This window comes from Thermochaetoides thermophila (assembly GCF_000221225.1).
Source record: "Thermochaetoides thermophila DSM 1495 unplaced genomic scaffold scf7180000011822, whole genome shotgun sequence".
Lineage (NCBI taxonomy): Eukaryota > Fungi > Ascomycota > Sordariomycetes > Sordariales > Chaetomiaceae > Thermochaetoides > Thermochaetoides thermophila.
Window position 1 is genome coordinate 639,046 of NW_006383038.1, and position 12,678 is coordinate 651,723.

The 12,678-nt window shown below is 52.7% G+C and overlaps 5 protein-coding genes across 5 annotated transcripts; 2 read left to right on the forward strand and 3 right to left on the reverse strand.

Moving 5' to 3' along the window:
- Window positions 1–96: 96 nt before the first annotated feature.
- Window positions 97–3,017, reverse strand: CTHT_0066190 (uncharacterized protein; the record flags this gene model as incomplete). The annotated part of the gene is made up of 7 exons (XM_006696853.1): window positions 97–662; window positions 718–920; window positions 976–1,973; window positions 2,032–2,189; window positions 2,243–2,422; window positions 2,479–2,797; window positions 2,856–3,017. 7 exons carry the CDS (start codon window positions 3,015–3,017, stop codon window positions 97–99), a joined length of 2,586 nt encoding a protein of 861 aa, XP_006696916.1.
- Window positions 3,018–3,544: 527 nt separating this feature from the next.
- CTHT_0066200 (60S ribosomal protein eL36) lies at window positions 3,545–4,293 on the forward strand (the record flags this gene model as incomplete). The annotated part of the gene is made up of 5 exons (XM_006696854.1): window positions 3,545–3,589; window positions 3,765–3,782; window positions 3,914–4,011; window positions 4,078–4,162; window positions 4,216–4,293. 5 exons carry the CDS (start codon window positions 3,545–3,547, stop codon window positions 4,291–4,293), a joined length of 324 nt encoding a protein of 107 aa, XP_006696917.1.
- A 1,500-nt stretch (window positions 4,294–5,793) lies between these two features.
- CTHT_0066210 (metalloendopeptidase-like protein) lies at window positions 5,794–9,012 on the forward strand (the record flags this gene model as incomplete). Its single annotated transcript, XM_006696855.1, has 2 exons — window positions 5,794–8,766; window positions 8,830–9,012. The coding sequence occupies 2 exons, from the start codon at window positions 5,794–5,796 to the stop codon at window positions 9,010–9,012; spliced, it is 3,156 nt and encodes a 1,051-aa protein (XP_006696918.1).
- Window positions 9,013–9,546: 534 nt separating this feature from the next.
- On the reverse strand, window positions 9,547–9,945 carry CTHT_0066220 (uncharacterized protein; the record flags this gene model as incomplete). The annotated part of the gene is made up of 1 exon (XM_006696856.1): window positions 9,547–9,945. One exon carries the CDS (start codon window positions 9,943–9,945, stop codon window positions 9,547–9,549), a length of 399 nt encoding a protein of 132 aa, XP_006696919.1.
- Window positions 9,946–10,967: 1,022 nt separating this feature from the next.
- CTHT_0066230 (uncharacterized protein) lies at window positions 10,968–12,283 on the reverse strand (the record flags this gene model as incomplete). Its single annotated transcript, XM_006696857.1, has 2 exons — window positions 10,968–11,484; window positions 11,553–12,283. 2 exons carry the CDS (start codon window positions 12,281–12,283, stop codon window positions 10,968–10,970), a joined length of 1,248 nt encoding a protein of 415 aa, XP_006696920.1.
- Window positions 12,284–12,678: the final 395 nt, after the last annotated feature.

Here is a 12,678-nt window from a genome sequence, read left to right on the forward strand (position 1 = left end):
ACAATCAGATTTGTTTGGCTCGTGATATTCATGAATGTACGTCGAAGAATAGCCATATTAGGTATATCGAAGCTCTTCCCCCAACAAAGCCAACCTTCACCCCCTGGGCCTAGGGTTTGCCCTGATCTCCCTCAGCACTTCCCTCGTCCGCGGATTATCCTCAAAGCTCGCCTTGATCAGCTCTACCACCTCCTCAGCATCGAAGTACAGGCTCAACTCCCCCTCCATCCACAAGAACCTCACATCCCTCAAATTACTCTGTAGCACCTCACTAAGGTACTTCAGCCTCAGCCACGAACCTGGAGCAAATTGCGCCGTCAAGGGCACTTCCTCCTCTCCTCCTTTACGCGCCGAGCTACCGTACATCCTGCTGGGCAAGAACAGCTCATCGATCTTTTCAACTTCCGAGATCAGTCCAGCAATACGGTAGGCCTCATCCTGGCTGATAGATGTCAGGTCCATGACGTCAGCGACGAGCTTGGAAGCGGCAGCATCAGCGAGGGCGCCGACAGCTTGCTGCCAGACAGAGCGAGCGAGAATAGGCTCCCAGGAGGCAGCGAGGGTATTAATGTGGGCGACAGCGGCGGTCACGGCGGTGGGAGATGCGGTGGTAGTGTTGGTAAAGGAACCTGGTGGTTGTTGTTGAAGGAGGTTTTGCTCGCCTAGATGAAACAGTTAGCTAGATGCACAGCGATGAGAGACAAAACAAGGACTAACCTCCGAGGAGATCCCGCAGGACAGTTTTCTGGAGGGTCAGCTCGTTGGTGTAAGCACGAGAAGCAAAATTTTGGAGCGACTTAATGTCCTGGTCCAGACGGAGCATGTTCTGAGCGTTGGGGCTGATGTCGTCACGCTTCTTCCAGGAGGCCGCAAACTCAGCCAGCTTCTCAGCCAAGTAGTTTGCATCGTTGTAGAGGTACCTGCGGGCGTTAATAAGTGCTGGTAGCCAGCTTTTGAAACGGACTCCAAACGTACATATTTCCTCCGACCTGTGAAGAATAATGGTAAGGGGCAACTGCCCGAAACATGGCGAGAACAAGTGTCGGAACACCAAACAGCCCTGCTGCCACTGACGCGACATGACTGTTTGCAAAAGTCTCCTGAGTGAGAGCAGCAGCATCCTCAACCACAGAAGATATCAGGTCCAGAACCTGCTGTGGTAGAGACGAAATTGAGTACAGCTCTTTGAGCACCAGCTCCCGGGTTTTTTGCCCTGTCTGAGCTGCTGGAGGCTGGTCTTGTAGCTGATTAGCTTCATCATCATCGTTTCCAGTCTCATCACCCCAACCCCAAGCTTCCACAACGTCGTCCTCCTCACCCTTGCTTTCCTTGGACTCTTGGGGCTTCTCTTCTGTCGGCTCTTCTGCACCATCATCGCCCCAGCCCCAGGCATCAACAATATCATCTGCGCCCTGTTCTTGGGGTTTTGATGCTGACTCTTCGGCAGATGACCTAGGTTCTGCTGCATCACCGCCATCATCCCATGCGCTCCATTCGTGATCTTCCTCGGAGACTGCACCATTCGCAACGAGCTGCTTGCCATCTTGGACCGATACTACTTCTTTCTCTAATTTTTCCACCCGTTTGGACTCGCCGAGACCATTAGCGAGCTTTTTGCGGACTGCATCCAGGGCGGCCTCCCTGCACTTAGAAAGCCAAACCCTAGGCGCACTTTCTGTCCAATCTTGCAGGGGTCCGAGGTTTGTGAAGCCGAGGGCCTTCAAGCGATTGCAAAAGTCCTTGGTATCAGCAATCACACTTTGGAACTGGTCCATATCCTTAAGCGAAGAAGGAACCACTGAGTCAAGCCAAACTGTGGTTATTCTCTGGACCGTTTCTGGTATCAGCGTAGATGAAACCGTCTCCACGAGCTCTGCTGGTAGACTTTGGACCAAAAATGAGAAAATACGGTCAAGGTCTGTGAACAGAGACTTGGCGGACTTGTCTGTCACGCCTTGTAATTGTAATGTTCCCTAATTTTGAGCATTAACGGGTGTATTTTGCCGGAGAGGGGGAGGGGAGCGAACATACCTCCTGTACATGGACTGTCGGGAGCTGGCCCCTAGAAATATCCATCCTCGGATGGAGGATAGCCTGATCTATGTCGTGACACAGGCGGCTCATACGCTGATCGACTTCCTTGTATGCTTTCAAACCAACCACTGCGTCTTCCAGGTTCATGGCCTCACCTGCAGTTGTTAAAGTAGGGCGTCGCTAGCATAGATGAGTGAGATCTGCTTACCTTCCAGAGCACGAAAGATGGACACCCGATGCTGCTTGATATCGACGTGAATCAAGGCATCCCAGACTCTATCGAAGACACCATGTACATCGGACTTTAGCTCGAACGCTCTGACATCGAGGAGCCTGAGAACACGGCAGGACTTGCTGACCGGCACCGCGTCCATCTCTTTCCACGACCCTAGCAGATGATCAGAGGCGGCCACTTCAGGCACCGTGTCCGAGCGATATTCTTACGTTCTAGCAGCAGAAGGGCATCCAAAATGCGGCGCTCGTCGCGGGCCTTCTCAACCTCATCTAGCGTCTGATTCACGGTTTTGATGCGTTTCAGAGCCTCGTAAACCTGGGCATTATAGCTCAGCTCGCGAATCAAGAAGTCTGCCTTCGTTTCGGCATCGTGTATAATGGTGCCAGACACCTCTGGAGCTTCTGACGCTTTGAGGATCTCGCTGGCGAGTGCTTTGGATCGAAGGATGTCGTCTTGAACGGCTTGCGCGTTTTCTTGCCATGCCTTCACATCGTCGGCTGTTTCTTCGTTTATCGTTCGGATTTCGGCCTGCGCGCGACGGGCATTAGCATCGGCACATGAGGATCAAGGGCACGAGAGCCCGAACCTGTAGCTTGGCTTTGGCGTCCGCGAGGGCCTTGATGGCTTCTGGCGAGGTACTGGAATCGATGGCTAGGGAGGATACACGATCTTCGGGAAAGGCGCCATTAACGGCAAAGTCAACTATCGCCTGAGCGATCTGTGCAGCTGGGGCTTCGGGGCCAGCCATGGTGTTGTTGCACTGTTGACCTGGTTCAAGGACCACGGTTCATCTGCGGTCCAAGGACCCTTCCACAACTATAAGGGGATATGCGCTGGGAAACAAGCGTCTATTTCAGCCGAAAAAAAGTCCCGTAGAGTCGAGCACTAAAGCAAGTTCGCGGCATATTAGTTTTGGCATCAGGGCGTCATCTGCAAGAAGCTGATGATGCTGAGCAGAGAGCCGGTCGCCTGAACTCTTGGGGTTGGACTGACGACTTTGGGGAGTTGAAGGTGTCCAATGCCCATCTCCAATTGGAGCAAGCTTCCGAGCCCTGCTCCTGCTGAGCCCTTGGCGCCAAGACCAGTTATGTAAGCCAAGCCCAGCTGCAGCTGCCACCAGGCGCCGGCATCCCACCTTGCAGATGCGGTGGAGACTCCGACTGGCCGAGATCTTGCCCTGCCCACAAAACTCGCCAAAATTTCCGTTTCCTTTCTTTGCGCTCACGACCGTCACGACGACACGACAACTTGACCAGCACGGCATCATCAGTCACAATGGCCGCTAAGAAGTTCGAGACCCAGCGCACCGGCCTGGCTGCCGTAAGTTAACATAGTCCTGCCTGATGCCTGAACCAGACGTACAGACACGCGCGCGACGATCGATTCCCTACGATTTTTGCGATCTTGTGATCTTACAGCTTGGCCCTGGGCCCCTCTGGCACCCTCCCAAAAATGGAAACTGGAAGACATAGCTAACACGCTGCTTGATTCGCAGGGCATCAACAAGGGCCACGTAAGATAAAGCCTCTAGTCTCACCTCGTGGAGGATCTCTGCGTTGCTTCATCCCCCACGGGATATCACGAAGCGACAGCGGACGATGGACTGTTCATTTGGCTAATCATATGCCCTTTCCCCCTCTACAGAAGACCACTGCCCGCGTCGCCAAGCGCGTGAGCCACACCAAGGGCCACCTGAGCAAGCGGACTGCCTTCGTCCGCGACCTCGTTAAGGAGGTCGCTGGGTATGTTTCTGCCTCTCTGCAATGATGTTGGTCAATTTATTGTGTATTTTTTTTCCTAACATTCAGCAGCCTTGCCCCTTATGAGCGCCGCATCATTGAGTTGCTCCGCAACGCCAAGGACAAGCGCGCCCGCAAGCTCGCCAAGAAAAAGGTAAGGAACAACTCGAAAACCCATTTGTCTGAGCCGCAATTGACAAGTTTTAGCTGGGCACCTTCGGCCGTGCCAAGGCTAAGGTTGAGGACATGAACCGTGTCATCGCCGAGTCTCGCCGTGCCCACTAAGCACCTTTATCCAAGGGTGTGGGACGGATGATTGGGAAGAATTTGTGAGGGTTTAAACCAATTCTGCAATGGATGAACTAAGGACCAAGGGCGGTGGATGGATAGGCTATGGCCTGGCTTTGATATCGTCAGCAGTCTGCTTGAAAAAGCAGGCACGGTACTGTGTTTAGACCAGAATTGACCTCGCGGTCCCTTCAGCACACATCCCAGGTTCCTTGTTCTGTAACTGCTGCCCCTGCGTGAACCATAATACAGATTGAAGTACATCTGAATATATATCCTTGAATTAAAGCCGACGTACTTTCACTAGAGCAGAGCTATGCTGCTGTGGCTGGGAGCTCTTCAGTTGATGACTTTTTACAATACACATCCATATGGGACTTGGCAAAGGTGGGGCTCACCGCCCGCTGTGCCGAGTGCCCCGCCATCCATTCAGCTTTGACCGTGACTTCTCTTTGTTGTTGCATACCTGGGCTGCAACTCTGCAATTTCGCAACTGTCGTGACTGCCTGGTAAGCACATTCCCATCCTTATCGTTGAACAACTCACTTTTTCTTCGTCTTTCCTCATATGTTCAGAATACTTGGGTTACCGAACGCCATTTGATGCTTTACTTTTCTTCGTTACACTTTTCACTCTTTACCTTTTCCAGCATTGACAACACCCTGAAGCAGTTTGAGGGAGCGAAAATACCAAATATCCTGGCTGAACGAAGCCAGGCTGTGCGATCAACACACAGCTCTGACTGGTAACCGCCAGACTGGGCCGTTCAAGGATCACGTTACCATTTGCCATTGGTCTTACACACGGTCTGTTTGCAGCCAGGCAACAGGCTCCTTCAACAATTACACCAACCAGTGGCAGAATCCGGGGTCTGTATGTCAGCCGAGACTGTCCCCCTCCTTGTTCACCTCAACTTACACAGCTTCACTTCACGACATCGCACGCATTTGTTCATACCAATCCCATCACTGGGTGCCCACCTAGCCTCTGTCCTCAAGGCAAAGCCTTCTCTCACACTTCTGCACCTGTTTGCTTTCCGCAATGACCCTTTTCAACCCCTTCCCCTTTCTTTTCTGACGCCATAGCTCCAACACATTGTCACCCGCTCTCTTCAATGGTCACTTTTCTTCACCCAACCAGAAGATTACAGGATGATTCCTTGCGGTTTCCTGCTCCATGTTCTGGTGTTAGTGCTCCTCACAACACTCCAGGAGCACATAGCTGCAGCATCCCATGACTCAACAAAGCCAACGTTGGATTATGGGTACGCACATGGCAGCCTGAAGGATGAATCAGGTTAAAACTGGACACTCCGTGATCACTATCACACCTGGCCTCAGATGGCCAATGCCTTATTTCATGTTTATACGCATCTTATTATCTTGATAGTCCCTTACACATCTATGCTATCAGCAGACCCTGCGCATGAAAATCAACACAGTTTGCTAACTCCACTCTAGGTACCTCAAAGGCCTTTTGCAGAACCTTGGCACCAACATGACGCAACTACAGAGACCACGGTTCCGGAAGGTCCAGAGCTTCCGTACCAATTATGCCCCGGCTACCATTACCCAATATGTCTCGGAGAGGAGTGGCATGCAAGTCATCGTGGCTGACCGCAAAGGGCCCAAGATCAGCGGCTACTTCACCCTCGCGACTGAAATCTTCGATGATTCTGGTGCTCCTCACACATTAGAGCACCTTGTCTTCATGGGGTCTAAGAGGTATCAATACCGAGGCCTGTTGGAAAAGCTGGCCAATCGTGCATACTCGTATACCAATGCCTGGACCGCTGTCGACCATACCGCCTACACTCTCGAAACGGCTGGCTGGGATGGCTTTGCCCAAATCCTGCCAGTTTACCTGGAGCATATCATTGTGCCCCATATCACCGATGATTCCTGCATCACAGAGGTGCATCACATCGACGGCGAGGGCAACGATGCTGGTGTCGTCTATTCCGAGATGCAAGCTCTCCAGTACCGTAGCATTGAGTTAATGGATTTGAAGGCCCGTCGCCTGCTCTACCCTGAGAATGTCGGCTTCCGGTACGAGACTGGAGGCATGATGGAGGCATTGCGCGTCCTTACCCCTGAAAGGATCAGGGAATTTCATAAGTCCATGTATCACCCGCAGAATATGGCCATCATTGTCATCGGCGAGGCCAATCATGATGACCTCCTGCGTATCTTGGATGAATTTGAGGAGCGAATTGCTGAGGATATTCCTCCGCCAGATCCACAATTCAAGAGGCCGTTTGTTGACTCGCCGCAGCCCCCACCTTTGGAAAAAACATTCGTTGAGACGGTCGAGTTCCCAGAGGAGGATGAGTCGACTGGCGAGATCGCCGTTGCCTTCTTTGGACCCAGCTGCACGGATCAAGTTCAGGCCACGGCCATGAACATTGTCATGACTTACCTCTGTGGGTCATCTGTCTCAGTGCTCGAGAATATTTTGGTAGAAAAGGAGCAGTTGGCAAGCTCCGTGACTTATTTGCTTGAGAGCAGGCCGAACATCCTTGTCTGGTTTCAGCCGACCGGGGTTTCCACCGAGAAGCTTGAGTTTGTCTACAAGCGGCTTATCGAGCTGCTGAAGGAAGTCGCATCGAAGCCTCTTGACATGGATTACATGAAGGAATGCATTCAGCGAGAGAAGCGTCAGGTCAAACTTCATGCTGAAGGCTCCGAGCAGTTCTATGCCAATAACATCATCACAGACTATCTTTTTGGCGACAGGGACGGGAGGACCCTGAAAGATTTGGAGACTTTGGTTGAGTACGATGTTCTTGAGAGCTGGACTGACGGGCAGTGGAGGGAGTTCCTCAGAAAGTGGCTATCAGATGCCCATCACGTCTCTATTCTTGGCAAGCCCTCAAAGAAATTTGCCGATGAACTCAAAGCGAGAGAGGCAGAACGTTTGGCTAAGAGGAAGGAAGAACTGGGCAAGGAGGGCCTTGAGCGCTTAAGGCAAAGGCTTGAGACAGCAAAGAAGAACAACGAGGAGCCGATTCCGCCTGAAGTTCTGGATCAATGGCCTGTCCCCGGCACCTCTTCGATCCATTTCATCGAGTCTGAGACCGCCAGAGCCGGCAAGGCCCGTACACTGGGCGTCTTCGACAACGCTCCTCAGAAGATTATTGATTCGGCAGCGCAAAGCCGGCCGTTGTTTGTCCAGTTCGAGAGTGTTCCGAGCAACTTCGTTCACCTCACAGTGCATGTGGGCATGTCTAAGACGCCAGCCAAGTACAAGCCACTTCTCCCTCTGTTCAACGACATCTTCTTCAACTCCCCTGTCATGCGCGATGGGAAGCGTATTGAGTTCGAGGAGGTGGTGAAGCAGCTCGAGAAGGACTCCATCAGCTACGAGATCAGCTCGGCTGCTCGCTTGGGCGACTCTGAGGGTGTTTCCATCCAGTTCCAGCTTGAATGGGAAAAGTACTCCATTATCATCAGTTGGCTGCGCACGCTGATGTTTGACATCATTTTTGATCCAGTTCGCCTCAAGGCTGCTATTGTTAAGGCACTTGCCGACATCCCTGAGGAGAAGCGAGATGGACGGGCAATGGCACAGGAAGTCTCTGTGGCTATCCACATGAAGCCTGAATCGTATCTCACAGCCAAGAGAACCTTGGTCAAAGCGGTATATCTTCGCCGTCTCAAGAAGCTCCTTGAGAAGGAGCCCGAGACTGTTGTCTCGTGGTTCAACGAGCTTCGTCAGAGTCTGTTCCAGTTTGAAAACATCCGTGTCCTCGTCACCGCCGACGTTGCCAAGCTCGACAACCCTGTCGCCCCATGGGACGTGCTCTTCCAGGAGCCTGGGCTCGACCACACCAAGGATCTCCAGCCCATCACCAAACTCCATCAACTCCTCAGTCCCGAGGGCGAGTCCCCCGGCTCCTACGGCAGCGTCATCATCCCAATGACAACCCTCGACAGCTCATACAGTGTCAGCTTCGCCCGCGGTCTCAAGTCCCACTCCGACCCCCGCCTGCCTGCGTACCTCGTTGCCCTTGGCTACCTGGAAGCCGTTGGCGGTCCTTTATGGAACGCAGTCCGCGGCACGGGTCTCGCCTACGGCGTTGGTTTCTCGCGCGAGGTAGACGGCGGCTACATCCAGTTCCGCGTGTACCGATCTCCTGACGCGAGCAAGGCGATCGAGGCGAGCCGCAAGATTGTGGCTAAGATTGCGTCTGGCGAGACGCCCCTGGACAGGCACCTGGTTGAAGGCGCTGTTAGCGGTGTCGTGTTGGGTGTGGCGGACGAGCAGGCAACTATGGCGGCGGCCGCGCAGTACAACTATATCTCGACGGTTGTTAGGGGACTGGAGCCCGGGTGGAATAAGAAGATTTTGGCGAAAGTTAGGGAGGTTACGGATGATGAAATTAGAGAGGTCATGAGGGAGATTATCATGCCGGTGTTTGAGCCGGGCAAGAGCAATGTTATTGTGACGTGTGCGCCGATTATGGAGGAGGTGAGTATCCTTGCCCACTGTTCCAACGGTGGGAAGAGGCAAGCTAACATTATCTCACTACAGAACATTGTCAAAGCGCTTTCTGCTGTTGGGTACAAGACACAAGTGCATCAGCTGTCGGATTTCTATGATGACTATGGTCTCAAGGCAGACGAGGATGGCGAGGAGGATTCGGAAGAGGAAGAGGATGAGGAGATGGAGGATGGATCCTCCTATACCTCTGGGTCTGATGAAGACTCGGACTGATTAGTGCGTTGTGAATCGAGGAGTGTAGTCAGGCTTATGTATCCCAATTCAATTGAACGTCGCGGATTGTATGGCCAACGTAAGGTGACTCCGAGTTGTGGGATAAAGGTTGTTGGAATCCCATGGGTATTTTCTACAGCCTAGGCAAATTGCACTCCATGTCGAAGGATGGAATATCGCCAGAAATTATTATCAAGTTAGCTGCTGCACAGGAATTCATTCTTCAAAGTTATGTTTACAAGGGGTGTCTCTAGCCGCAGCTGTTTTCCGTTCTCGGTTTGCACGGTTGTTAGGGGTACCGTACCCGAAATTCTTAGCCCACATAGATAGGTCCTGTATCAACCCAAACCAATGTCATCCTAGCACTCAAAAAACATCCAACTGGCCTGCATAGCATCATGTCAAGATTTCCTCCCTTCGTCCTGTTATCCTTAACTACGCTCCAGAAATACTCTTACCTCCAGCGCGCCACACACGCTCTCTCATACACGCTCTCCGGATGATCTGCCCACTGCTTGCCAGCCATATGAGGCCTCAACGATGCCCTGGCAAACTTTCGCCCAGTGATGTAAACCTCCCAAAAGATCCCGAATTGCAGTGCGCAACAAAAGTGGCGTAGGGAATACCAGCTTTGGTCTTGGACTCGAGGATTCCTTTGGTCACGTCGTAGTCGACTGGACCGTGGAGTTCGCGGTAGCGGATGCGGAGGAAGAATTTGTTCTTGTTTAGACGGCTGAAGGAATGTTTGTATTTAGCCCGTTTGCTGGGGGGGAAGGCAATTGTTGATGGCAGCTTTGCGCTTGCGGGATGTGGTTGGGGGTTCTTTTCCTCCTCTACTACGTCATCGTTATCCTCGTCTTTATCATCTTCGTCATCGTAGTAGGCCTCGTCGCGATCAGAGTTCTTTCCAGAGCTCCTCTGGAGCCTCTTCATATTGACCGAACAGGATCACACCTTCGCAATCGCCCAAGTCAAACTCTGCCCTGTAGATCTCCTCCACACAGGTGCGCTCGATGAGCATACTCGGGTCTTCTTCCATCATATCACCACCGAAGAGGCCCTTAACATCGATCCGATACCTCACAATAGGAAGTCTATAGGGGAGTCAAGCGCGGAAGAAAGATTCCTTGGAATCTTGAGCCATTGATGCGCTCGACACGTCCGTTGGAGTAAAAGCGCTCATGCTGTGACGCAAAACCATCTCTCTCAACACTTGTGTCCTGATGCTAGGGCATGGCTGAGGAACCGGAAGCTCTAATAAGAAAAGGAGAAGTTGCAGAAAGTGTGGGATGGGAGGGAAGATTAACTGTCACTGTTTGTCAAAAACTTAACCAAGCGCCATAATCCCCTCCAAGAATGTTTCGGCCTATTGCCGTAGCGATCCAATGTTTATTTGGCAGGAAGTGCAGTTCAGCTCGGACGAATTTACTGTGGTTATCATGGCAGGCCTCATTAAGTTTCCATATTGTGTTCATCAGCTTCGAAGGAGAATCACAATAGAAGGCATATCTGAGACGTTTAAAATGATAGAAGCTACAGCCCGAATGTATCATGGGATGTGACAATCCTAGGAATGTGAAACTATTATTAGCTGGCTATCAGCTTGGCTAGCTTGTTATCATTGCTTCTGGTTTCTTAACATCATGAAATCTACGTGCACATATGCCCAGCTCACTATCACAATTAGAAGACCAACACCACCATCTATCCTTGCAATATAAGGGGCAACCACTAAGTCTATATCCATGACACTACCTGCTTCAACCGTCAATGGTATATGCAAAGCAAAGTGGGAGAGCAGAAAAAGAGGATTGAGGACGGGAAAAGGCAATACTCTCCCCTTTGGCTCGAAAACTCATAGGAAAACTCATGTCCTCAATCCTACCAAACCAGCCTCCCCACCCAATCCCCCGTCTATTCTACTCCGACTGACGCAAGAATCCCATAGCAAACCCTCACGCCTGCGAGGACTCCTCCTTCAAAGCCTTCACCAACCTCTCCCGCCAACCCTCACACACCTTCTCAAAGCCCCCAACCACCTCCCCACAGACATGCGCACACTCCCTCCTCGCCAATCTCTCTCCCCAATTTCCTCTCTCAAGCCACCTAACCCCTTCCTCCCTCAACTCCTCGTCCCTCCTCATCTCAGCAACAACATCCCTAGCACTCTTGAGCTTCCTCGCCGCGGCAGTCGTTGTCTGCCGCGACATGTGAAGCGTGTCGGAGAGGTAGTTGAGGGTGTGGATCAGGTCTTGGGTGAGATTCTGCAGGGAGCTGAGGGCGTGGAGGGCCGGGGTTGCGGGGCGAGGGAGGGTCGATTGCAGAGAGAGGAGGAGCGGGAGGAGGGAGTCGATGGAGTCGGGGTCGATGTGGGATTGGTTGTGGGAAGAGATGAGGGGGTAGGTGAGGTTATGGAGGAGACGGGTTTGGTGGGTTAGGTGCGTGGTTAGGGCCGAGTGAGCGGTTATCAGTCTGGGGGCGGTTAGTATGTGAGTTGAAGAGTAACGGGGGGAGAGAAGATGGTAGCAATTGAGACATACCTTGAGGCAGCACCCTCGATACCAGCCTGCGAGCCCAGATCACGCAAGCCATCCGTGACACGCTTAAATGTGCCATCCGCCGACGAACCGTTGTTCTCAGTACCGCGGCGAGCCAATGCCTCCACCTCGGCCATCTTCTCGGCCAGCCGTGGCGGAATGCCAGGAGACTCTAGGTCCGAATCGGTGCCGTACTCGCTCCCGTCGTACTCACTACCCGCGCGCCTATGGCGACGCCCGTTGGTCCCGCTAGGCACGCCTAGCCCTCCACCTCCTGATCCTCCTACCCCGCCCTGTCGTCTCCTCGGGCTCTCGACATCAACCCCACTATCTCTGACCCCCTCACGCTTCGCGTCGTCTGCTTGATCGAGGGAGATGCCAATGCCAACGCCAGCGCCTTCCCGCTCGTCCTCATACCCAGAGGCGCCCTCTTCGTCGTAGCCCTCTCCATCGCCATACCCGTCATCGTAGCCATCGTCATCAAAGGCAGCCAGTTCATCGGCAAGGTTCCCCAAGCCTTTCCCTCCTGCACCACCGTCTGGGCCGTCTAGTGGCAGACCAGATGTGCTGCCGGCGATGGATTCGTTGAATGAAGAGGCTGAGGCCTTGGAATAACGGCGGTCATGGTGGGGAGAGCCCTCGTAGTATGAGTTGCTGGCAGAGAAGGAGAACTGCTGAAAGTCGTTGATCGACGGATTCGGTGAATGCTGGGGAGTTTGTCGCGGTGAGTCCATCGTGATAGCTACCTAGTTGTAGTTGTGGTCGCTGCTGTATGTTTGGTTGGTGTGAGGTTGTTGGGTATTCGCAGTGTGCGTGGAGTCGGTCAGTTGGCAATTGTCGCTGTAAGGCAGATACGTCTGTTAATCGACTGGTCACCGGGGGGACTCTCAGTTTCTGGGAATGTATGTCCTTCTTGAGCCTCTGGTTCCGTTCGAGAGATCTTCTGGTCGTGCAACAGCAAAGGAGGACACAGAAAAGCTTCGGTGAGGTATAGTGCTGCTGACTCGATTGTTGGCACTTGGCAGGTTGCGCAGACAGGCCCGGCCTGGGTCGCAGGATTATGGGGCCAGGGTATAACAGAACAGGGAGCGTATAATTGTGTGTGTGTATGCACAGGGCAAAATTACGG